The sequence below is a fragment of the Protopterus annectens genome, chromosome 2.part1 (genome assembly GCF_019279795.1).
Source record: "Protopterus annectens isolate FY-2018-M chromosome 2.part1, PAN1.0, whole genome shotgun sequence".
NCBI lineage: Eukaryota > Metazoa > Chordata > Ceratodontiformes > Protopteridae > Protopterus > Protopterus annectens.
The window spans coordinates 651,434,157-651,461,450 of NC_056729.1; the positions used below are offsets into that span (position 1 = coordinate 651,434,157).

At 43.4% G+C, this 27,294-nt stretch overlaps 1 protein-coding gene across 4 annotated transcripts in view; it reads left to right on the plus strand.

The window, feature by feature from the left end:
• The window catches only part of NCOA1 (nuclear receptor coactivator 1), a 1,171,950-nt gene that overhangs the window by 261,281 nt on the left and 883,375 nt on the right, over positions 1-27,294 (plus strand). For all 4 annotated transcript variants that reach the window (XM_044062390.1, XM_044062389.1, XM_044062386.1 and 1 more), the window contains exon 2: positions 15,124-15,232. In XM_044062390.1, the coding sequence (XP_043918325.1) occupies positions 15,141-15,232 (92 nt within the window). In that variant the 5' untranslated portion in view covers positions 15,124-15,140. The remainder of the gene's footprint in view (positions 1-15,123; positions 15,233-27,294) is intronic.

Below are 27,294 nucleotides of genomic sequence, written 5' to 3' on the forward strand. Positions count from 1 at the left end.
AGTCTTTTCTATTTCTTTTTGTCATTATTAACCCTTCCGTTACAGTAACCATTGTTATTGGGTTACTTTAGTTTTCTTCTTCTCATTCTGTTTCACTTTCCTGCAAGTAACCATCTTTTTATAGGTTACTTCCCCCCCTTTACCTTTAAAGGTATTTCATTAACTGCTATTGTTAGTTCTTTTCTTTCTACTTCCATCTATTCATATTAAAAAAAAAAAAAAAAAAAAAAACACCTTTCCTTCCTCTCTCCGTTATACACGAAGTGTACATGTGTCTGTGTGAGTGGCTTCTCTGCTTGTATTTCTTGCATTATGGCAAAGGAAAGAAGAAAATCCTGTGCTAGATTTAAAAAATGCACAAAGTATGGACACAAGATTCCTTTTCGTGAATCGCACTCCCTGTGTGTGTATTGTCTTGGGTGCCTTCCCTTGCAAGAGGATTGTGCAATTTGCCATTCTTTCAACCATTGAGCTTTGGTTGAAAGAAAAAATAAGCTCATCCTGAGGGGCATGTTACCTTCTACCTTTGAGGAGGTTATTTCTGGCAGTAAAGAAAAATCTGGCTCATCCATAAAAGCTAAATCAGCTCATTCGAGCCCTGCTTTTTCATCCTTTTCCTCAAAATCCACTGATAGAGGAAAGAAGAGACCCTCTTTGGCATTGATGGATTCTTTGTAGCCAAGAGCAAAAAAATGTCAAAATCTCCAAAGGCTGTGAAATCTGTGACCCAGTTTTGGAGCCTTTGACACCGATCACTACCGTGTTGGATCCGGCTTCTTTGGCTCCGCGCTTCTATCTAGTAAGGATAGATCAGATCATACAACTAGTGCCTTCAAGCCTATTTTGACACTACCGAGGACTTGTTACTCCCCAACCTTTGATCCCTTTCAGTTGAGGGTACCGTCTCCCTTCTTATCCAGACCAAGGTCCGCATCTGCCTCCTCTTCCTGTTCAACCAGAAGCCTTACTGAAGAAGATGTGGAACAGATGGTGCAGACAATTTTGTGGGAGCAGGGCATCACAAAGTCCCCCTCGGTCTCAACCCTTATGGTGCCAGGTCTGTCTAAACTGTCTACTCCCCCTCTTCCTCCTCCGCCTTCTTCAGGGCAAGCTTCGGAGTCATCAGGTCCGATACATCCAGTGCCTTTCAGCTCTGACCCGAAGATGTCCTCTTCCTCAGATCAGACCTTTGCTTAGAGCTCTTCCGCCTTTTCATCCCAGGAGAGCTCACAGAGCCGTAGTGGGCCCTGCAAACCTTGAGTGTGCTCGCCTCCCAGGTCCTCGGAGCAGTCTATGTACTTCGGGGCTTCGGTGAAGGCAAGCTCTGCTCTAGCTTCAACTCCTGGCGAACTAACTTCTGGACTGGAGGGACCTCATCCTGAAACCATGGCTTGTTGGAGCCGGAGTCCTCTTCCATTCAGGAGTGATCAGCCTTTGGGGCTTTGGAGTAGGCTGTAGCTGCCATTGCATCTAAAAGGTCGGCTGCCCCCTCGCATCCGCAATCCCATCAAGATACCCTATGTTCCTCTTCTTACCAGGATGTTCCACTGGGACAGTGGGACCTCGCGCGCCAGGATACCCATCCGGGTACCCCTACCTCTTCAGATACCTCCCAGACTACCCAACTGAGGAGGTCCGTAGGAAGAGACTTTGCAAAATGAAGCATTTGGATTCTACGGAGGAGTCGGCCATGGAAGATACTGATCTCGATGTGGGAGAAGGATCCCCATGGTCATCCCTTGAGGATTATTTCCTTTAAGGAGATTCTGGAAATTCTGAAACACTGATGGCTGGCAGTCCAGTAATACTTCATCTGAGGAGTCTGTGTACCTGGTGTCCCTTGGTTCTCACCCATCTACCTCCTGGGTGACTCCGCCCACTGATTAACTCGTAGGTTTGATCACTCCGTGGGCGTGCGAGAACCTGGATTCCATTGTGTTTGTTCCCCAGAGAAAAGTAATCACCGCTGTGTCTGACGAGGCTTTCTGGATGAAAGGAATTGCAGTAGATGCCATTGTCATGATGGCAGCGACCAAGAAGGAGCTTTCTGAGGAAAGTTTGACTATTCATCCTCCTAATAAGGATTCTAGGATGATGGATAGGTGTGGGAAGTGAAGGTTCTCTTCAGCGACCTTTGCCTTGCAGTCACTGAATTATCTTTCGCATTTCACCATGTTACAAAGGGATCTGATCAAGGAGCTTTCAGATATCCCACAGGGAGTAGTAGCTGAGGGAACAAAAGAGAAAGTAGCTTCCCAGTTAGCCACCCTACATTCTTGTAGCTAGCTGTTTCATGAGGCTGATTGCGCATGCAGCCAAAGGAACAAGTAGAGTGGTGGGTTTCGGCATCTCTGTGAGGAGACATACCTGGATGTGCCTTTGTGATTTTGTGGAACCTTTTAAGTCTTCATTTGTCAAAGCTCTGTTTGATGGCATGTCTCTTTTTGGTCCCAAAGTCAGTGATACACTGTCCAGGTGTATGAAGGCAGGTAAGACTCTTCCTGCTGTGGGCATATGTTTCTCGTCTCTTCAGAGACCTTATTCTAAAGGTCAGAGAGGCAATGGAAAATTATGGTTCAAGAAGTCTGAAGGGTCCTACTAAGATGCACGTGGAGATTTTTCTCCCAGAGGCGGGGGGAGGACAATAATGGAAGAAGCACCCTCACAACAGAGGAGGTCCGTAGAACCAAGGGTCCCTGGAGTCTTTCTTCAGGAAGCCCTTTCAGGGCTCCTGAAAGAAGGCCTGATTGTCCACCTCTTAAGGCAATCCGGGATCGACTATCCCTGCAGTTGCGAGCCTGGCAAAAGATAACTTCCAATATGTGGGTGCAGAGGATAATATCCAGGGGTTACCAAATTCCCTTTTCTCAACAACCCCCTCCCAACAAGATGATCTCAGGCGTTCCACCCACTCAAAGGGATCAGGGTGTCATTCAAATCCAAAGACTGCTAGGAAAAAGAGTCATCCGAGAGGTCCCCGAGATCAGAGAGGATTCGGACATTACTCATGGTTCTTTTTGATTCCAAAGAAAACAGGGGACTTGAGACCATTCTTGGATCTCAGCAGATTGAACAAGTCAGTCCAGTGTTGCAAGTTCTGAATGGTCACAGTTCAGTCTATACATCCTTTTCTAGAACAAGATGACTGGATGTGCTCTATAGATCTTCAGGATGCGTACTAGTATGTAAAAATGGACAGACTCTCCAGAAGATATTTATGCTTTTGGCTAGGAGCCATTCCTTGCCGGTTCAGAGCACTGCCCTTTGGTCTCACTACTGCCCCCAGATTGTTCACCAAATGCATGGCAGTGGTTACGGATAAGCTGAGATAAGGATACTGGGTATATCCTTATTTAGACAAATGTCTTGTATCCGCCCGACCATGCATCTACTTATCTGAGCAAGAGACTCTGTTCTTCAAGTCTGATGTCCTTCATGGATGCATCTGCAGTCATAACAAATGGGTTGTCCTGTCGTCATGCAGCCCTTCGGTCGGCCGGATTCCAAAGTCTGGGTCCGGCTTCGGCTGATGTCGCACTTCACCCGCCATCATCTCTGCTGGTCTTCGGGTATAAAGGCATCAGCCGACGCCATTTTCCCCAGTCTTTCTTGCCGCGTGGCGCCCGAAGCAGAAGCTGTTCGCAAGTGCCGGTCGGTCAGATCCAGAGATTACTACTACCGAATACTACTTCGAAGACTTCTAAAAAGCTAAGTACCCCGTTGGGGACTCTTTCTTGCCTCAGCCGATGTCAGAAAAAGTCAATAACTGTTTAACTTGTGGGAAACAAATACCTCATAAAGATTTCCACTCTTACTGTCTGCCTTGTTTAGGCCCAGACCACGACGTAGCAGCCTGTTCGGCCTGTGCTTCCTTCAACCGACGAACGCTAAGGCGTCGGTCGGAGTTTGCTGAACAGTTTTTCGGCTCAGACTTTGCGTACATTATGCCGTCGGATCCTCCGACTACCCAAATTGTTAAAAAACGCAAGGAAAAAGACCGACACTCGCGGTCCGCGGTTTCGGCCGAAACCACGGTTAAGCAAGCATGAGTGTCTCGGTTTCGCCGAAACCGAAAACTGGTCAATCTTCAGCCGAATCCATGACTACTACTGAGGCTCCCACTACTTTACCTGAATCGGCCTCAGAAATTTTGCCTACAACTGTGGCTTCTAGTGAGTTATCAGACACCATCTCTTTGGATGTCTCTACCCCAGCACGTGGTGCTGCTAGACCCCCTGCAGCCATGTCTATCAAGGCCTTTGCCAGGGCTAAAGCAGCCAAATCTGCTAAGTCAGTGCCTGTTGAACCTCCCTCTCACAGGCCCACTTCCAGTTCACAAATGCTTACTCTGGCAGAAGATTTAATATCCTTAATTAGGGGATCCCAATCTCACCCAGACAGGGCCTCTCAGCCCCCAGAAAAGAGACCTAGGACAGAGCCCCGAGCCAGTGTCCTCTGATGATTCTGCGGATGACTCCGACATCACAGAACAGCCAGAGGATCCTTTTTCTACTTATGAAGACTCTGATGCTGAAGAATCCATTCCAGCTGCCTCTCCACCAGAGGAATTTTCCTTTGGGGAAACCTTACATGCCATGAGAGAGCAATTTCAATGGCAGGGACAAGATTTCTCAGATTCAAGAAAAGGCTTAGGACTTTTCTGCACTTACCACAACATAGGCCCTTAGCTATTCCTCCTGTTTTGCCTGTTGTGGATGATGCATTTAATGATGTCTGCACTGCTCCTGATTCTTTACCTCCAGCCCCTGCCAAACCTGATAGATTTTACAGGGTACCAGACACTCATCACCACCTATACAAGGCCCCACTGGCAGACCCCGAAACTATTTCCCAGGGGCCTAAGGCAGTAGCCTCGACCACAGCAAAAAACCCTATTCCTTCAGAAAGGGAATCCAGGTCTTTAGACAGATGGGGTAAAAAAGTTTACACTTCTGCTACTCTCTCAGCTAGAGCTTTAAACTGTCAGTTTCACATGATACAATACCAAGAGTTTATGCTTGATCAGTTAACTAAAAAACTATCCTCTGATGAATCAATAGATAAGAAATATGTATTAGAAATGGTGAATAACATACAACAGGTTAGTAACCATTCCTTAAAATGTGGCTATGATGCACTGGAGGCTTCATTTAGATCAGCCATGACTGGCACAGTGATAAGAAGACATGCATGGTTGAAAGAGCAGGTCTTACCGGATCATGTTAAAGCTAAGCTATTAGATGCTCCTATGGATAAGGCCAGTTTATTTGGTACACCGGCCCAGCAGGTAATGAAGAAAATGGAAGAAAAGGCAAAATCTGTACAAACAGTTAAAGATTTCTTACAGGTTCAGCCCCCAAGGTTTAGCAGGAACTGTCCTGCCAAAAATTGGTCCTTTCCTGACTCCACAAGATCCCAAAGGGGCAGGAATAGACGCTCCAGAGGCAGAAATCAATCCAGAGGAGGTGCCTACAGAGGACGACAGTGGCAAGGTAATAACAGAGGCACAGACACAACCACTACCACTGCAACAGGACAATCACAGTGACTTGGCTCTGACTCCGCCTACCAGGGAGCAAATAGCAGCACCATTAGGCGGAAAGTTAGCCTTATTTTCGAAAAATTGGCACTATATCACAAAAGACAAGTGGATTTTGCAAACCATAGACCAAGGCTACCGGTTCCACTTCCACACCTTACCAGTCAAAAGAGGAATGCCAAACCTGCCTCCAAATCAAAAAATAGAAGCTCTACAGCAGATAACGCAATTAACAAACATGAGAGCTGTGGAAAGAGTACCAATAACAGAACAGGGAAAAGGATTCTACTCCAGACTCTTCCTAGTACCAAGAAAAGAAAAAAGTTGGAGACCTATTCTCGACCTGTCCATTTTAAACACATATATCATTGTCCCAAAATTCAAAATGCTGACCCTACAGCAACTTCTTCCCATGCTGGGCAAGGAGTGTTGGCTGGTAACTCTAGATCTCAAGGAGGCATACCTGCACGTCCCCATTCGACCAAATTGCAGAAGATACCTCAGATTTCTTGCAGGATCAGAGCATTATCAATTCTCAGCATTGCCCTTTGGCTTATCTACTGCGCCCAGAGTATTCACAAAATGCCTGGCATCAGTAATCGCCCACTGCAGACTACAGGGAATCCAAATTTATCCATACCTGGACGACTGCCTGCTACAAGCGGACAACAAAAGCAAGCTGACAACAGATTTACAAAGGGTCATTTACTTGCTACAAGCCCTGGGATACACAGTCAATTTACAAAAGTCAAGGCTGATACCATCCCAAACAAGAACATTCTTGGGCGCGGAATTGGACACAGTAAAACAAATGGCATTCCTAACTGCAGAGAAACAAAAAGAACTCCCTCTTTGCTACTTGGCATTAACAAAACAGAACAAACTAACAGCAAGAAAAGTTCTGCAGGCCTTGGGCTTCATGGCATCATGCATAATCTTGGTCCCACATGCCAGACTGCATATGAGAAAACTACAGTGGTACCTAAAGAATTTATGGTCCCAACACAGGCACAGCCTAGAAGCAGAAATACCACTAATCCCATGCCTAAAACAGGAGTTCCTATGGTGGGCTCAAGCATGCCAGTCAAACCCAGGCCTACCCTTCCACAACTTTCAAACAAGCCAAACCATCACAACAGACGCCTCAGACCTAGGATGGGGGGCGCACATGCTGGACAAATGCATAAGGATTGTGGACTCAGGACCAGCTGCACCTGCACATAAACCAAAAAGAAATGCTGGCAGTAAAACTGGCAATCCAAAAATTCAGGCCATTCCTCAAAGAAGGCCATTTGATGATAAGGACAGACAACACCACAGTCATGTGGTACATCAACAAACAGGGAGGCACTCATTCATACCCCCTATGCAGAATGACTTTGGACCTTTGGAATCTGGCACTCAGCTACAACATCCAGTTACAGGCAATATTTGTACCGGGAAAGGAGAACACTCTAGCAGACATGTTAAGCAGAACTACCTCGGATGCTCACGAATGGATGCTACACCCGGACATCTTCAAGACCATCACAAAGAAATGGGGAATGCCACAAATAGATCTATTCGCTTCCCCTTTCAATCACCAGCTCAAAAAATTCTGCACAAGGACATCCCACCCACTTGCATGGAAGGTGGATTCGCTCTCCTTCAGCTGGAAAGGTCTGACAGCATATGCATTTCCACCTCTTCCCTTGATACACAGGGTATTACTAAAAATCAAGGAGGAACGTCCAAGGATAATCCTGATAGCTCCGAACTGGCCAAGACAACACTGGTACCCATTGCTGAGGAGCATGTCTCGGGAGAAAATGTGGTCAATACCCCTGATGCCTTTGATGTTAACTCAGAAAAACTACAGCATCATGCATCCAAACCTAAAAACTTTGCAACTGACTGCCTGGAACATCACATAGCAGCAACTAATCCAGATCTTTCCCAAAGGGTTAAAGACATTATCCTTGAAGCCCGCAGACCTTCAACAAGAAGGAACTATGCAGGAAAATGGAAAAGGTTTGTCATTTGGAGTGCTGAAAGAGGAAAAGATGTGTCGAATATAGATATTGCTAACATTCTGGAGTATTTGGCAGAGCTTCTACATACAGGCCTGTCCTATTCCTCCATCAAGATACATGCATCAGCTATTTCAGCAGAATACAGCTTTGATACACCTGTCTTTTCACATCCTCTACTCAGGCAGTTCCTCAGAGGGATCAAGAATGTCAAACCTCCTAGGAAACCACCATTACCAGCATGGGACTTGAACTTTGTGCTAGAAAAGTTGACACTCCCTCCGTTTGAACCAGCAGCAACAGCAGAGCTACAGCACCTGTCATGGAAAACTGCTTTCCTACTGGCAATTACCTCAGCAAGGAGGGTTTCTGAACTTCAGGCCTTAATGGCAGTACAACCCTTCCTAATCTTCCATCAAGATAGGGTGTCCATGAGAACTAATCCTACATTTATGCCTAAGGTGGTATCCAGAGTGTCTTTAAACCAGGCAATCCACCTACCTACCTTCTTCCCCAATCCACAAAACAGAGGGGAAAGATTGCTGCATACCTTGGATGTACATAGACAGCTACGCTACTATCTGGACAGAACCAAAAGTAACAGAAAAACTGACCAGCTTTTTGTAGCCTATGCAACAGGAAGGGAAGGAAAAGCAATTTCCAAACAGACAATCTCCAAATGGATAGGAAATTGCATACGATTCTGTTACTCCTACCATGGAAAACCAATTCCACAGAACATAAGGCCTCATTCTACAAGGGCTACAGCCACTACCACAGCTTTCTTACGAGGAGTGGCAACCAAGGACATTATTGAGGTGGCTACTTGGACCTCCGTGCATACATTTGCCAAGCATTATAATTTACCTCTGTATTCTAGTTCCCGAGCAGGGTTTGCCACTGCTGTACTGCAAGGGATCCTAACCACACCATAATTTTTTCTTCCTCCTCCCCTAGTTGGCTATGGTATTCTACCCATTTGTTATGACTGCAGATGCATCCATGAAGGACATAGTACAGTTTTGTACCTACCATAAATGTAGATGTCCGAACTGGATAGCATCTGCAGTCAGGATTACCCTCCCTCCTTCCCCTCTGTGGTACTCCTAGGGTATTTACCCTCCTAATAGCTAGCTGGGGGGGGGGAGTCTCTTATGGTGTATTTGTTTGTATATATGTACATACATGCTTATTTTTTGTGTTTGCCTTCTATCTTTTGGAAACATTGGCATTTATCCAAAATTTAGCCTTCCAAGAGGGCAACTGGCATCTGGGGCAAGAAACACTGAGGAAAATGGCGTCGGCTGATGCCTTTATACCCGAAGACCAGCAGAGATGATGTCGGGTGAAGTGCGACATCAGCCGAAGCCGGACCCAGACTTTGGAATCCGGCCGACCGAAGGGCTGCCTGACGACAGGACAACCCATTTGTTATGACTGCAGATGCTATCCAGTTCGGACATCTACATTTATGGTAGGTACAAAACTGTACTTTCCAAGCTAGGCTTAACCATAAATTGCCAAAAATCTCATCTGGAACCTACTCAAACATTAGAGTTCATAGGAGCACTACTAGACATCACTCAAATGATTGCAAAAATGTCCTCCTTCCAGAGTGTTAATGATCATATGGCAAACTTTAAGGTTAATCAGGAACAAGAAGGTGGCTGCCAGTCATGTTCTAAAGGTGTTAGGATCTATGGCCCTGACGATTGTGTTGGTTCTGTTAGCCAGGTTTCATATGCAGATTCTTCAGTGGCTTCTGGCTGCTGTATGGTCAATAATCCACCAACTGATATCTCACCAAAGTCTTACAACAAACATATGCAAAAAGAATATTTCATGGTGGATTCATTCAGAACAGGTGACACATGGTCGACCTTTTGTTCCTCCTCAATCACAGGCTATGTTGACAATGGATGCTTCCCAGATAGAGTGGGGGGGGGGCATTATCTGGGGAAGACCATCCAGGGAACCTGGTCCACAGACAAGGCCAAACTCCACATAAGCATTGTGGAGATAAGGGCAGTGCTTCTAGCATTGCAGGCATTTCAGACTGCTCTTCATGTGGGAACGTTAGTAATTCAATATACACCATGTCGATTGTCTGGTACATAAGTGGAGTAATGAGATCATACCCTCTGTGTCGAAGTGCTTAGGGTGTGGCAGTGGGTGATCTCATCCAACCACTTTCTTATAGCAGTGCACATTTTGGGAAGATCCAACGTCATAGCGGACAAGTTAAGCACAGCCATACTCAAGCCTCGAGTGGTCCCTCAAGCAGAACGTAGTGGAGAACATTTTCTACACATGGGGGTTAGCATTGCTGCAGTCTCTTTGCCTCTCCCCTAAATAACAAATGCAGCAGCTACTTTCCCTGATTCCCCCATCGGAGGGGTCCCTGAGGGATGCTTTCATAAACGATTGGCCTCCTGGTCTGTTGCAAAACTTTTCCCCCCATTTCCTTGGTTCCCAAATTCCTTCGGAAAGCCAACAGGTTGAAGAGAGCAGTTATCCTAATTGCCCCTTTTTGGCCTCAACAAATCTGGCCTCATCTACAGAAGGAACCCTGGATTCTGGAACCATTTCCGGATCTACTATCACACCTGAAAGGAATGCTTCATCCAACCTTCACAATGTCAAGCTGATGACATGATTCCTCCAGTTCCGTTGATTGCCAGACAACCTATGCTCTCTTCTCCGGTCCTTCATATTTTGATGTCCTCATGTAAGTCATCCACTCAAAAAAAAAAAAAAAAAAAAAAAACTATAGGAGTAAATGGAAGAGGTTTTGTAATTTGGGCTCTAACAACATGATGTGGATCCTCTCATGGCCCCTATTCCCTCCATTCTATAATTTTTAGCCAGTCTTTTCAATAATGGAGCTGCTGCTTCTACTGTTAAGGTATAGTTAGGAGCCATTTCAAATTTTCACATTGGGATAGACCATTTCTCTCTCAATTTCTACAAACTTTGCAGTGCCTTCTTAATAGGTACCATATTGTTAAGGCCTCCCCATAAGGATCCTTCTCCCCTTTAGGACCTTAATTTTGGTACTATGTCTGATTGTTCAACTGCCCTTTGAACTTACAGCCACTTATGATATTAGGTTCCTGTTCTGGAAAACTATTTTCTTAGTGGCTATCACTTCTGCAAGGATGATATCAAACATTCAAGCTTGATCTTCCCAGCCTCCGTATATTTGGTCTTTCATAAAAACAGTCTGCCTCTGTGTAGCAACCTGTTCTTTCTGCCTAAAGTTGCTTCACAAACAAATACCAATCAAACGATACATTTGCTTGTTTCTTCCCTAATTTCAGTAATAAGGGTGACTATGGGTCCTGCACTTGTTGAATGTTCATAGACGGTTACATTTTTATTTACATGGACCTAGAGAGTTTCAGAAAGCAAATCAATTATCTATTGCTTTTGCAGGCCCTAGAAAAGGCCTACCAGTTTCCAAAGTTAGCCTGTCAAAATGTCTTTCTCATTGTATTTCCTTCATTCATTCCTGAAAAGGTATGAATCCTTTCAAATCCATTCAGGCTCACTCTACCAGACCAATGGCCACATCTGCAGTCTTTCAGACAAATGCTTCCATGGATATTTGTGCAGCAGCCACATGGGCAAACCACCATACTTTTATCTTTCATTACAAGTTGGATTTTATCTCCAGGGTAAGAGCCTCCTTTGGTTTGATGGTTCTGAGGAACATTCTTCTGTGAGTCTACCTGGGGTAAAGGTAGCTGGGGACTCAGTCCCATATGTGAGGATGAGATGAAAAATTGACAATATCAGATAAGGAAATTGTGTACTCAGTGTAATGTTCCGTCTGTATTGTCGATTTTTCATGTCTCCTCACACCCCTTCCCTCCAACCCCCTTCCTTTGGGGTTCCTGGTTGAACGGGAGGAGAATTTTATGCCCTGGATTATTTTTTCCTATATTCCAGAAATGGTCTCCTTAGCAATCTTTTTGACATTTAAAAACTAAAATTCATTCTTCTATGGTAATAATTCTAGCAAACAAGATCTGAGGTAATGGAGAGAGATACATTGTGGGTAAGTGGAGGTATCCAAGAGCTTTTTGGTTACCACGAGCTTAGTAACGGCAGAGTCGGAACCGATGGATCAAATCTGGACTCATATGTGTGGGGAGATGAAAAATCGACAATGCAAATGGAATGTTATTGTGAGTACATAACTTCTTTTTTCATCCCTTTCCAGTCTAGGCAAAAATACCCATTGCTGCCCTTGCCAGAGATGTCATGGAGACGAGAACTAGAAGTAAAGAAGCAATTGCATCAATGTCTCAGAAAAAGGGCCATCTAACAGGTCCCAACAGACCTGTATGGATCAGGAGTTTATTACAGATTATTTTCCCAGAAGAGAGACTACCTCAAACCCATACTAGTTTTCGGTAGCTTAAATGCGTTCATCCTAAAGCAGTCCTTTTGTGTGATCATATTGCAGCCAGGTCTGCCTAGTGGTGAGTTGATGTGCTGTTTCAAACCCAGTGATGCTTATCTTCACATAAAAATCTCTAAACCATCCCATAGGACCCCCCCCCCCCCGCCTCGGTTGCAGGTCACCCTCAACCTTACAAAGTTGCAGAGCTGAGTCTTGTACAAGACTTTCTGTTTATAGTGACTGTCATCAGACCTAGAGCAGGCTGAGTTTGTTTGCTTTTGGAAGAGTACAAAACATCCTGCAGGCAGACTTTTCCTTGCTTTCATTCATAGACTTGAGTATTGGCAGGTTTTTCCATGTCTGTTCTCAGACTTTTAGCTGCTATGGTGTTTATAGTACTTAATTGAAGATTATTGCAGCAGACACTCCAAACTCAGCCATAGTTGCTTTGGATGCCTCTGCTCTGCAGTACCAGCGGATTAAGTGACGTGGCTTCTACTGTCATCATGTCTGCACATTAGTGCTCTGGAGATGTAAGCAAAGTTGCTGTAACTCTTGAGGCTTTCAAGGAAGTTCTTCCTCCTGCTGTACTGGCATTTCATTCAGGTAGTATGGTTGTAGTCTGGTATGTCAACATCCTGATTAGAACAAGGTCCTGTCTCCTTTGTCAGAAAACAGAGTTTTGAAGTGGGCAGTGTCAGCCCACTGTGTTTGCATTGCCATGCATGTCCCTGGAAAGTCATCTTGCTTGTAGACAGGCATAGCTGTTGTCTGTTGAGGCTTCAAGTGGCCCCTTAATCTGGCTACTGCAGAGATGCTCCCAAAGTATTTTTTATTTATGATTGGTTTGTCTCCAAGCAACTTTTTAAGTGCTGTATTTTTCTTTATCTCTTCTCCTGAGAGAGTAGGGACATGTTAGCCCATGAACAAGCCTGAGTGTTGCATTTCTTTTCTTTCTTTTTCAATTTAGACTTTACAGGTCTGTGGTAATTTTTACTAGCCGTCTTTTGCCCCACCCTAGGGTAGTTCCTGCGGTTGAAGAGGCCTCAGGTAGTGCCCACTCTCAGGCTGCCTGTGAAGAAAGACTTTTGTCTCATCTTTTCAGCATGGTACACCTGAATCTTAGGGCTTTGGAGGTAACAGTGCTCCATTTAGATTGATAGACATCCGTGCTTTTCAAGATATACTCTCCTTATCACAGAAACCCACACCCAGAGGTACACTAAGACAAATTTAACGTGTTTTCAGCTAACATTTGAAATGAACAATACAATTAATTGCTATGGAATGGTACAGGTATTGCCAACACTATCGGCATTAAAAAAACTGCTAACAGCAGGTATTTTATGTGAATCACAATGCATGGCAGCAGTTGTATTTTTGCAAGTTTGGCGTGATGCAGTGGTTGCTTTCAGACAGTGTAGTATGCCAGCTAATCAATGTCATTCCTTTGTACAATGTCAACAGCAGTGATCTGTTGTTGTTAGTAGTGTGACATCCCTTCTGTAGACTGTTACTCAGTCCCAGATTATATATATATATATATATATATATATATATATATATATATATATATATATATATATATATATATATACACACACACACACTTGTATATGTCGCTTAAAGCACATAACATTGAAATTCAAAACATTGACACCAAAATCTTAAATTCAAAACACTGAAAACTCAAAACATTGAATCCCATAACATTGAAAAAAAAAACCCATAGGAAACCAACATTTAATATATGCCATCACAACTACATACAGAAACAAATAAAAACAAACCGTATTACACTTATCCAAATATAAGCAGGGTGGGCAAGCCCTGTGCCCCCCACACCCCCTGCTACTTAAATATATCAACAGAACAAAACGGCGAACATAACATTCCGAGCTTCATGACTGCCTGTTTAAATTGTAAAAAACTATCCTTAACCTTCTCTTAGAAACACTACTTCAGTGTTAAAACATTACACATTACTATACGTCTCTGCAATACTCACCGGAGTTTCATAGGTAACCTCAGTCATGTTCCCTTCTTACTTGTTATACTACAATATAACGTATCTTAGTGTAGTGAAGTGTGATCTTGGAGTTAATATATTTAAGTAGCAGGGATGTGGGAGGGTACAGGGAGGCTTGCCCCCCTGCTTATATTTGAAGAAGTGTAATATGGTTCGTTTTTTATTTGTTTCTGTATGTAGTTGTGCTGGAATATAGTGCATGTTGGTTTCCTATATTTCTTCAATGTTATAGGATTCAATGTTTTGAGTTTTCAGTGTTTTGAATTTTCAAAATTTTGGTCTCAATGTTTTGAATTTCAGTGTTACAGGCTTTCGATGTTCTAAAGTGAATCCTTAAATATAAATAAATAAATATATATATATATATATATATATATATATATATATATAAAGAGTGATGTGTATAATTGTGTGTGCGTGTGTGTGTGTGTGTGTATATATATATATATATATATATATATATATATATATGTATGTATATATATATATATATATATATATATATATATATATATATATATATATATATATATATATATGGTGTGTGTGTGAGGAACAGGTAGGTGTATGTACAGAAAGATATGCATAGTCATATGCTTTCCATAAGTATTGCTAGAAGTAGAGGCATATATACATATTAATAACTAAAAATATTTATATAACATTGTCTGATAATTCTTTTGCTTTTCTTTATTGTAACTTGGCTGGGGCTTTAGTAAGGTCTGGTGGCCTGTAAGTAATTTCAACAAAATACTGAAAAGACAGGTAAGCAGACTAAGGCAGATAGAACTTTCTTATCTGCATTTGGGAAAATGTTTCCTGGAATTGTTGAATTTTTGTAGGGGAGGGGGAGTCTGTGCTTGTTTGTTGTGATGTTGCCTGCGAAAAAAATATTTGAGCAGGTAGCTTGAAAGAATAGCCTGTTGATGTTTAAAATAAATGTGTAGATGTTTAAAATAAATGCGTTAAAATGCAGCAGAACACTGATCTGCTTGTTTAAGGTGTTTATAATTACTAATGTTACATCTAGTTGTAGGTATTTTGATTTCTATTAGAATATGTATGTACAGAGTTTTCATTTCTTGTTTGCCTGGGTTTGTTTTGCATGTTTAAAGAATTTAACTTTTGTGTCTTCCAGGTGACAAGCAGCTCAACATGAGTGGCCCTGGAGACAGCCTAAGTGACCCTGCTCTTAGTCTGGACTGTAAAAAGCGGAAAGGGTCACCATGTGAGACATTGGGACAGAGGTAAGCATGCCTAGCTTGTCACTTTTCCTGTAGCAGATTCAGACTAGCTTAGTGTTTGCCCATAATGTGGATATGACTAATGTTAAGTTGTCAAAATCGCCTTCATTCTTGCTGGATGGGTTCGGAGCCGATCCTCGGCTCCAACTCGGCACTTGCTTAGCTTGAGAACTCCTTTTACCAGCTCGAGGCAACCCTGTATCCCATGATGCAAGGCGGAACTACCTCAGATCTCGTTTGCCGCTTTGCGAAGAGGTCTCCTTTTTTGCCAGCTGAGGAAAGTTTGAGTTTTTCAAACAGCTTAGTCAGGGTTTATCTTCCCCTTTTCCTATTTTTTAGTGTGTAGTGTCCATACAATCACCCTATTATCCTTATAATTTAAAACATTTTTTTACTTTATAAAAAAAGTTTAAAAAGTTTCAGTTAGGCCTAGGCCTCCCTTATTAATCCCTATCTGTGTGTCTGTGTTGTGGGATTAATTTGTGTGACTGTTTTGGGGTGTGTTTCTGAGTATATTTGTTACTCTTTTCTTAGGCTATGTCTAAGGAGGTAAAGGACTCGGGCTTCAAGAAGTGTGACTCGTGCTGTCAGAAAATGTCTCTGACAGACGGTCACACTTCTTGTGTTTACTGCCTGGGGCCTTTACACCTGCAGGACTCCTGTGCTTTGTGTCACTCTTTTAGCCAGTGAGTCCTGCAGGAAAGGAGGAATAAATTAATCCTCCGTGGCTTACTAAAGCCGGAAGGTTCACCCACTAAACCTGGGTCCAGTAAGCCTTCCAAGCCATCTAAGGGTCAGGCTACAGCTTCCAAGCCTTCCCCGGTGGCTCCGACTCCTTCGGAGTCGAGATCGGCTCCGGCCGGAGCCGATCTTTCTTCTTCTCAGCTAGGGTCGGTTCCGACACCCAATCTGCTGTTGCCTTGTCGGCTCCGGCTGGAGCCGACACAGTATCCAGTATCGGAGCCGAGAAGCCTTCGGCTCCATCTGGAACCCATAGGACGTCGGCTCCGATGGCTTCATCCAAGAAGAGATCTCGGTCCCCGTCTTTGGAATCTATCCACTTGGCTCCGGGGTCTCCTCTTTTATCGGAGCGGAGTCATCGGAGCCGATCTTCGAGATCTTCCAGGCTGTCTGACCACGATTTAGAGAGGGTGGTAAGCAGGCTGTTAAAGTCGCAGGCACTGGCCCAAATGCTCCATAGCCCGTCTCAGCAGACTTCGGCTATTGCTTCACCCCTTGAACTTCCTCCTCCGACTCCCCACCAGAGTTCGGAGCCGGAGCTTCTTGGGACAGCGACTGTGTCGGCGCCGGAACCGATACATCTTTTTTCGGCTCCGTCGTCTTCGGCTCCGATCTCCTCCTTGAGACCTTCCTTGGAGGGATCCGGTCGTTGAGTTTCCCTTGTCGGCTCCGAGGGGGCTAGTGGCATCGGACCCTTGTCCGACCCCGCTCTCCCTCTCGGGGCTTCGGCTTTGGTAAGCTCGGCACCGACATCGGCCTCGGAGCCTTCTCTCTCAGTGGAGCCGGGAATTCCTATTTCCTCGGAATGGGAATATTCCAGTCAACCGGAGAGGGGAGCCTTTGAGGTGATGAGGAGTGTCCTGGCACCTGAGCCAGGTCAACGGTCCATCCCTCTAGCTCCTCCCTCTTCGGTGCCTGTAGACGCCTCTTGCCAGCCTCTTGCTCTCAGGCCCAGGGATCCATCGCCCCAGGTTTCCCCATTGGGAATATCTTCCTCTTCTGAGGTTTCTCCTGATCCTACAGGGGAACCCCCTCGGAAGAGGACGTGTAAGAGGAAACACACAGACTCCCCTGAGTCTACTACATCTGATACCGACTTAGATGAGTCGGAGGGTTCCCCACGATCCCCCTCTGAGGATGTCTCCTTTTCAGACATCCTTGAGCTCCTCAAACAGAGGGGAATTGGCCTCCATTGACCCCTCCGAGGATGAGTCGGTATACCTGGAGGCTTTGGATCCCGACCCTCCACCTCCTGGGTGTCTCCGCCTTCGACCCACTTATGCAGGTAGTGGCTCGAAGGCGTGGCAGCTCCAGATTCTGTGGAACCTGTCCCCAGGAGACCATCCAAATTTATTACGGCCCCTACGGACAAGCAGTTTCTTTCCAAGGGCGTCTCTGTGGATGCTATGGTGGCGGCGGCCACTAAGAAGGAACTTGCGGATCCTTCAGTACCCGTCCATCCTCCTAACAAAGATTCTAGGACCATGGACAGGTATGGAAAGTGGATGTTTTCTTCAGCGACCTTTGCTATGCGTTCGCTGAACTACCTTTGTCACTTCACCAGGCTTCAAAGAGGTATTCTCAAGGAACTAGGTGAAGTGGTCCAGGATCCTTCTGCTGCTGGGGCTCAAGAAAAGATTGCCTCACAGCTAGCAATCCTGAATTCCTTATCCAACTCCTCCATGCGGCTCATATCCTATGCAGCCGATGGAGCGAGCAGGGCCGCAGGCACAGGAGTGGCTCTTAGACGTCAAGCCTGGATGCGGCTTTGTAATTTTGCGGACCCCTTTAAGGCGTCCTTCACCAATACCCCTTTGACGGTTCGGCTTTGTTCGGACCTCAGGTGAAGGAAACCTTGACCAGGTGTGAGCAGGACGGTAAAACTCTTTCTGCCGTTGGAGTCCATTTTTCCACCCCTTCTAGACCCTATCCCAAGGGTCAGAAGGGAGGGAAGATGTGGTTCATAAAGCCCAAGGAGCTACACCGGACACACGTGGTCAGTTTACCCCAGAGGCAGAGGGGTAACAATAATAGACGCCCTAGAGGCAGGGGGGGGTCCTCAGAACCAGGGCAACAGGGAGTCTCTTCCTGAGAAGCCCTTTCAGCACCCCTGATGTGTTGCCCGACTGTCCACCCTTGGAGGCAGTCAGGGGAAGGATTTCGCTGTACCCAGTAGCCTGGCATTCCCTTTCACAAGATATGTGGGTACAGTCGATCATATCCGAGGGTTACAAAATCCCTTCGAAGGTATCCGTACCTCAACAATCCCTTCCAGACATCTCACCCGGTCAAAGGGATTTGGCAGAACAGGAGGTTTCAAAGCTCCTAGAAAAAAGAGCCGTCCAGACTATTCCGGCAGACCAAGTAGGATCCGGCATCTACTCGAGATTCTTTTTGGTCCCCAAAAGGACAGGAGATTGGAGACCAATATTAGACCTGAGCAGTCTAAACAGATTTGTCAAGAAGGCAAGATTCCGGATGGTCACGCTTCAGTCCATTCTGCCCTTTCTGGGCAAGGACAACTGGATGTGCTCTATAGACCTTCAGGACGCGTACTATCACATAAAGATTCACAGGCGCTCCAGAAGGTTTCTCTGCTTTCGGCTAGGGACCAGTCATTACCAATTCAGAGCCCTGCCCTTTGGCCTCACTTCAGCCCCCAGAGTGTTTACCAAATGCATGGCAGTGGTCACAGCTCATCTGAGACGCCAAGGATTCCAGGTGTTTCCTTATTTAGACGACTGGCTCCTCTCCGCCACCACCAGGTGTCAGCTTCTTCAGACCAGAGACTACACTCTGCAGCTTTGCAGGAGTTTGGGAATTTCAGTGAATTTCGAAAAATCTTCTCTGCGGCCTTGCCAGTCTATCACCTTTATAGGCGCAGAATTAAACACCGTCAAAATGTTAGCCAGACTAACAGATCAAAGAATTCTGGACATCCAAAAATACGTTCGGATTCTATTGCAGAGCAGCAAAGTCAAAGCCAGATTGATATTAAAGGTTCTAGATCTTATGGCTGTGGCCATTGTTCTTCTACCACTGGCTCGCTTCCACATGCGTCTTCTGCAGTGGATGTTATTCACTCAGTGTTCCACAGTCTTCCGATGAGGCACGAAATCTTAGTCACACAATCGTGCAGAACTCATCTGAACTGGTGGATATCTTCCCCTCTTCTTCATCAGGGCCGACCTTTTGTTCCCCCTCCTCCAGTTGCCACAGTTACTACGGATGCCTCTCTGATCGGGGGGGGGGGCATTTTCAGGGCAGGATGGTCTACGGGACATGGCAACCCATAGAATACCATCTGCATATAAATGTCCTGGAGATGAGAGCGGTGCTTTTAACGTTGCAAGCCCTCAACGACTTTCTTCCCACGGGGACTATTGCAGTACAAACGGACAACATGTCCGTGGTCTGGTACATCAACAAGCAGGGCGGGACCAGGTCCTATCCGTTGTGTCGAGAAGCTCTCAGACTTTGGCAATGGGCAATCTCCTCTCATCGGTTTCTGATAGCAACGCACATCCCCGGCAGGTCCAACCTCTTGGCGGACAGGCTGAGCAGATCCATTCTCATGCCTCACGAGTGGTCTCTCAATCAATCTGTAGTGGACCAGATTTTTCTGAAGTGGGGCACACCTTGTTGCGATCTTTTTGCTACACCCCAAAACAACAAGTGCCCCGATTTCTTCACTCTCTTTCCCTACCAGGCCAACCCCTGAGAGACTCTCTAACCCAGGATTGGCCCCGGGACTTCTGTACGCTTTTCCTCCTTTTCCCTTGATTCCACAATCATTCAGAAAGCCACCGTTTTGAGGGCCAAGTTGATTCTCATTGCCCCTTACTGGCCTCGACAAATTTGGTTTCCGTCTCTGCATCGTCACCTCCTGGTGCAGCCCTGGCATCTGGACCCAGTTCCGGATCTCTTGATCCACCAGTCAGGTCAACAGCACCGGGCCATTCATTCTCTCAACCTCACTGCTTGGTTGCTCCACTTCCTTCCCTAGCCAGGCTTCCTATGATCTCTGATCCGGTCAGAGATATCTTAGTGGCTTCTTTAAAGTCGTCCACCAGAACCGTTTATGCTAGCAAGTGGCTGCTTTTCCATTTGGGCAAATTCCAGAAATATTGATCCCTTTACTGCTCCTGTGCATTCTGTTTTACATTTCCTGGCTGAAGTTTTTCAGTCAGGATCTTCTTCATCTACAGTAAAAGTTCAACTGGCTGCTATTTCCAAGTATCATGTTGGCTTGCAAGATCATAACATTATGTCTCATAGACTATGCAAGGCCTTTCTGAGAGGAGTGTTTCTCCTAAAGCCGCCAATAAAACATCCTCCTCCACAATGGGATCTAAATTTAATGTTGGCATCCTTAATGTTACCACCCTTCGAACCGTCTGCTTCATGTTCATTGAAATTATTGACCTGGAAAACTATATTTTTACTGGCTGTCACTTCAGCAAGAAGGGTTTCCGAGATTCAAGCTCTCTGCATCCGTTCCCCTTATTTGGTTTTTCACAAGGACAGGGTATCCTTAAGAACGAACCCGTCCTTTCTCCCCAAAGTTGTTTCTCAAACCAATATTAATCAATCCATCGCTCTACCAGTCTTTTTCCCAAATTATTCTGACAGAGCTGAACAAAAGCTTCATTTTTTGGATGTCCATCGTCAGCTCAGGTACTATTTGCATAGAACGAAACAATTCAGGAAATCGGACCAATTATTTGTCTCCTATGCAGAAAACAGGAAAGGTCTCCCAGTGTCTAAAGTGACCTTATCCAGATGGTTGTCTTCCACCATTTCTTATGTGTATTCACTCAGAGGCAAGCAACTACCTTCTAAACCGAAAGCACACTCAACCAGGAGTCTATCCACTTCTGCAGCCTTTCAGGATAGACTACCCATTGATACCATTTGTGCAGCAGCTACTTGGGCCACTCCTCATACCTTTGTCTGTCATTACAAGTTAGATTTGGCCTCCAGAGACAGGGCCAGTTTTGGTTCCACAGTTCTCAAGAGTCTGTTCCATTGAGCCACCCGGGATACAGGTGCTAGGGACGCGGTCCCATCCAGCAAGAATGAAGGCGAGATTGACAACTTAACATTTAGAAGTTATGTACCTACCATAACGTTCCATGTTAGTTGTCTTCTCGCCTTCTTTCTTGCCCCTCCCTCCTTCCCCCTGGCCTGGACAGATCTTGAAGAGTTCCTCTTATCAGGTTGTTTCCTCCTGAGCCTTCATTAGAGGACTCCTTTATTATGAACTTGGGTTTCCTAATATATGTTAGGTTAGTCCTTAGCAGGGTAGGTTAGCTACCAAACGAGATCTGAGGTAGTTCCGTCTTGCATCATGGGATATAGGGTTGCCTCGAGCTGGTAAAAGGAGTTCTCAAGCTAAGCAAGTGCCGAGTCGGAGCCGAGGATCGGCTCCGAACCCATCCAGCAAGAAAGAAGGCGAGAGAAGACAACTAACATGGAACGTTATGGTAGGTACATAACTTCTAATTTTAAGGGTATATCTAGGTTTTTGCACACCTTATTTTCTTCATGTTGTTTAATTTGTTTGCATCACCTAGGATTAGATTCAGAAGTGCTATACATACAGTATCTGGTTTCTCTATGCTGAAAGTGCACCTTTGCAGTTTTACAAACTTAATATCAGAAGGCCACAATATTTTGTTATTCATGAACTGCAGAATGTGAAGACATGTAACTGTCCTTGCCTTCAGCTTTTACTGGGGGTACACTGAAGGAGATAAGGACTCTCTCTCATCATATTTCACAGTATGTGTTTAATTGTGACCAGTGCTGGACACCACTTGTCTCTTGTCTTTTCAAGAGTATCACATGACCTGGCTTTTCTTTGCTATTTCAATGTAATGTTCTTCTAGAGCATATACATATCAACTTCTGTTGTGAAAAAGCCACTGGTTTTGTTTTTGGTGGCATTGGTAGAGCTCCTTTCACTTCTGAATTCTTGGAGGATTCTCCCCTCCGTGCTTTTAAATTTCTAACTGTCTGTGGCAATAAATTTGATTAGAAAAGTTACTTTTTCTGTAATTACAAAGACTGAAGTTGCAGGTATTGGAACAGCTTGCCAGATGAAACTTGTCCACGTTACCTGGAACTTTCCCCTTTACTATCATGCGCAACTCCTGTCTTAATTTTCTTTTTACATTTGTTGTGCTTATAAAAGGTCAGAAAAAAAACAGACTTGGGCTAACTTGTTAATTATTGCCTTTTATAGCTCATGTGATTCAGTTGTCACTGGTAGTAGTGCACTTTTCACTTTTTGACAGAAAATTATCTTTAATACTTCGGATATGACAAGAACAACTGTATAAAAGACCAGCCTGCCAAACAGTATATATGTATGTAACATAAAAGTTAGAACTAGACATTTAACAAAAAAGCAGTTCTACATAAAAGCTGGCAATAATAAGTATATAAGAAGTGATGCTTTCTGTAATGTCTTTCAATCCTAATAGTTTTACAGATATAAAACAGAGTAGTGAACTATGTTAAAATGTAGAGTGCAAATAGCTGTGCTACAGGAAACACTTGGAAAGAATTGAACGTGTGAATTTGATAAAGAAAGGTTTTCAAGATGGTTATTCAGCAGAATGTCTGGGCCCAAGAAAAGAGGAGTACTTAAATTAATTGCAAGAGGAGCTCCAATTGTGATAGAAGAGGGATCACGTCAGTTGCCCTGCTAGACAGGGGTCCAGGGAAGTAAATAGTGGGGGAAGAAATATCCCGGGAATTGTTATGGCTAGGCTTATATAGGCCCTAGGGCCAATAGCCTAGTACCAACCTATGAAAAGAAAATAATGGAAGATACATAGCACTAAGGGGCTACCGGCAAGGGTGGAGGATTACACTGGCATGCATTTACATTCCACCTACAACTGCTATAATGGAGCTTAAAAAAATTCTGAGAGAAATAATCACCTTTCAGCAAGGAATATTACTTATAGTTGGAGACTGGAATTTGTTTTGCAACAGTGAAAATGTGTCTGGGGGACCTACAAGGGGAAAATGCAACAAAGGAGGCTCAGGGTAGATTTTTGAAGAAATTTATGAAAATGTTTGGCATGGAAGATGTGCATTCAGTACTAGGAGTTTGTAGTGAATTGACATGTTATTCTCCAAGATACAAAAACTGTACTAGGTAGATAGAATTTATATCTCCTGGGAACATGTGCATTTTGTCTTGAAATGCACCCAATAACTATTTCAGATCATGTGCCAGTAATAACTAAAATAAAAATGCAAGGTAATGAAATAAAAATGAGACACTGGCACTTTCCCACCTATTAGTTGAAAAGAGAGGAATTTATGGAATGGATTTTGGAATTAAATAATAGGAGTTACTAGAGAAGATAGAAATTTCTTCTGAAACTATAGCTAGGGAATTGGGATAAAGTTAAAGTGGAATTTAAAACTAGAGTGGAAATAAAGGAAAGGGAGATATGGTTAAGAAGCAACAAGAATTATTTAGAGGGACAGACAAATGTTAACGTATTGCAAAATAGGGAAATCTCTCAAAACAAGAAAAGGAGCAACTGCAGAATGCTAAACAGAAAATTAGGGATCACCTCGATAATATGCACGAGTTTAGAAAGATTGCTGTTAAGCAACTGTTTTTTTGGTGATAATTCTAGAGCATAAAAACTGGAAAGGGCTGTCACCAAGCTTAGGGAGCCTATAACAAGGAAGATAAGAGATCTTGTGGAAGTATTAGAAATATTTTGGAAATTTTATGAAAGTTTTTATAAAGGAGAGAACATTTAGGGAAGAATTAAATATGCCAAGGTTAGGGGTAGATGAGGCTCAATTACTAACCGTTTGGATAGGATGAGATAAAAATGGTTCTGTATAACCGATTTACATTAAAGTCCCAGGAATAGATGGTATTCCTGTGGAAGTTTGGAAGCTAGGAGGGAAAAAAATTGAAAGATCTGGAAGGTTTTTTTTTTAACAGTGTTTTAAGAGGAGGAAAAGTACCATCATCCTGTAAGAAAGCAGTGATAATGGTAATACCTAAAGAGGGCAAAGATACATCAGGTCCAGCTTCATATAGGCTCACTTCACTACTAAACTATGGGTATAAAGTGTTTTTGTCTGTAATGGCTAAAAGAATGGCAAAAGTGATACCACAATTGATAGATATGGTTCAGTGTGGTTTTGTGGAGGGGAGGCAAACATTTGACGATATTAACAGAACATTGATAATCCAGAAGGAAGCAGAATGTAAGAAAATACCACTGTTATTGGCGGGTCTTGATGCAGAGAAAGCATTTGACAGAGTATACTGGGACTTTATGAGAAGGGCAATGGAAACATTTCCTTTCCCCGGATACATTTATAAGGTTGATTAGGGGTATATATGATGGATGGGAGGCGAAAATTAAAGTGGGTGGGGTCCTCTCTAACTTATGCTTGAGTAGAGCAACCAGGCAGAGTTGTCCTCTTTCCCCTTTGTTGTTTGCATTATATTTTGAGCCATTGGCAAATAAAATAAGGAATTCAGAAATTCAAGGATATAATTGGTATGGTAGTCAGGAAAAGCTGTCTCTGTTTATAGATGATGTTATTTTGTACATGACAAAACCAGAAAGGGACATTACAGTGTTGTGGAATACCTTAAGACAGTTTCAGATCTTCTCTGGATACATAATTAATGAAGCCAAAACGAAGGCAATAGCGGTAAATTATGTACCCACACACAGATTGGTCCAACAGTATCCATATTTATGGGGACATGATAAAACAAAAGTATTTAGGAGTGTGGATTAGAAATGACTCTGTTGTGGCAACTAAGGATATGTGGGAAGAGACTAAACAGAAGATAATACAAAAAATTGAGAAACTGGAAGCTTTGTTATATGGATATGGATACTAAGGTACAAGCAGTTAAAATGTTTTTAGTCCCTTTAGTCTTGTACACAAGTCAGGCATATGTTTTCCACCAGAGGAGAAGCTGTGGATAGCAATTAAGAGTTGAAGGATTTTATCTGGGAAAGGAAGACAGCAAGGTTCAAGTGGGATAAGCTGACTGATTCTTCCAGTAGAACAAAATGGAATAGGATTACCCAATTTGAGGGGGTATTTTAGAGCCACGCAGTTAAGGCTCTTGTACATAGCACAAGCAGAAACCTATAATTCAAAGTGGAAAGGAATGATGATGATATGGGGGAGCTCAAAAAATAAGGAGAGATTGGGATTTTGGATGCAGTCTCTTGAGGAAAACAAAAAAAAAAAAAAAAAAGCAGAGAGCATTATATTCCTAAAATAGAAGGGGTATTCTAAGAACTAAACCAGCACAAGAATGGAGAAAAGAGATTCTGCCGGTAGGGATGACCTGTGGTTAGGAATACAGATAATAGGCGAGAGGGGGCTGGAATTTATTGCAGAAAACTGGCCAAGGAACCAAGGTACTGGGAGCAAATAACTAGAAAGGGAAAGGTAATAGAATAGGAAGAGGCCAAGGATTCATTTGAACTACAGGTTACAGATCGCCTTTCCATATCAAAGACTGATATCAGAATATAGGCAAAGAGAAAGAAATAGGGACCTTTTAAATGAAAGACCAGGACTTTTTTTTTAATAGAATCTAGAACAGAAGCTGCCGTTAAAGGAGTAATTAGTTGAACATATAAAATATTGCATGATAACTGTAGGAAATAATCAGAGGAGCTTAGAAAGGATTGGGAAGAGACACTGCATAAGCAAATCACAAAGAGGAAATGGGGGGGGGGTATATATGTATTTCTCAGGTATGCAACAAAGGCTAGAAGATTTAGGATATTTGCTTGGAAGTGTTTACATAGGTATTTTTATACCCCAAGTACACTCTAAAGAATTTTTCCTCAGGTGGATAGCAAATGGAGGTGAGATGGGCAGGATAGAGGTGGATGGAAACATATTTTTTGGGAGTGTAGTGAGCTGGCAGATTTCATGGATTCCCTGTTGACTGCTGTGTCGGAGATGCTGGGTGAGCAGATTGGATTGACTGGGGAGATGTTTTTTTTTTTGAGTTGTGATAACAGAATAGGAATTGCTTAAATGTAGTAAAGCCTTGCTGAGTCTAATTATGGTGGCTGCCAAAAAAGCAATTATTAGAAAATGATAAAGTCTAGATCAACTTTATTAGAAGTAGTGAATATGGTAATAGAGGTAAAACAACTGGAATTGTGATCTTTACAAAAGGGAAGGAGCAAACCACATAGGAAAATTGGGAATTCTGGGAACACTGTATGCAGAGAAGGAACAAGATTTAAGAGGCAAGATTTGAATGACCCATATGATGCTTAACCGACCATGACTGGATAGATTATAAGTGATGTATAATGTTTGCAACTACAGTTGTTTCAGTGGTGTCTGTTATGTATAATGTTTGCAACTAAAGTGGTGTCAGTGTTTGTTTTTCATTTGTATAAATGTAAGATTGCCTATGTCATACATGATGATTTTCTTTTTTTTTTTTTTCAATAAACATCTTTATTAAATTGTCTTTAATACTTTTAGTACTATTTGACCTAGTGGTCTCTTGCTTGAGACAGTTCATCCTTTATTTTCAAAGTATGCCTACATTCTGGTTATCCTGCTTAACTTACAGGAGTACTCAAAATTTATATTTATCTGGGAAAGCACACCTTTTCTGCTTTCCCATTTATTTGAGATTTAATCTGGTTACATGATATTGACATCATCAAACTTTTTAGGTGTTTAATTCTTACCAGGCTTATCTACAGATCAGGTGGAAGTCCAACCAGTCTTTGGTTTCTTTACTAAAAAAATGAGCACCCCTCATTTTCCTGAATAGTACAGGATACTTTAGCTTTAATCCTTCTTCATAAGAAGCAACTCAGTATGTTAAATTGAGGTTTTCTTATCTTCTACTTCACCTTCTGTTGCTGAGACAAAATCTTTATAGAAAACTTCACAGCAGCCTTTTGGTCCAGTGTTTTATAGTTGATGGTTTGCAATCTGTAGGAGTCTGATAAATTCCTACAATAATTGTGATTGAATCTGTCAGACCGGATGTTTCTTCTATATCTCCTCATGTTTGTTCCAGGCCAGGCACATCTAAATCCCTTTGCTTTCCAGTTTTGCATGGTCTGGAATATGGTAAGCTGGTTTGTGATTTTACAAATTCCAGGCAGGAGATCGAAAGATGTCTCTTGTAAGGCTCATATTTAGTCATCTTTACATTAGGACTTATGTGCCGAAGGCTTACCCCCACCATCTTCAGTTCTTTTCTGTCTGAATTTTGTAAGCACATTGTGTACGTGTGTGTCATCTGTCCAAATGTTCAGTTG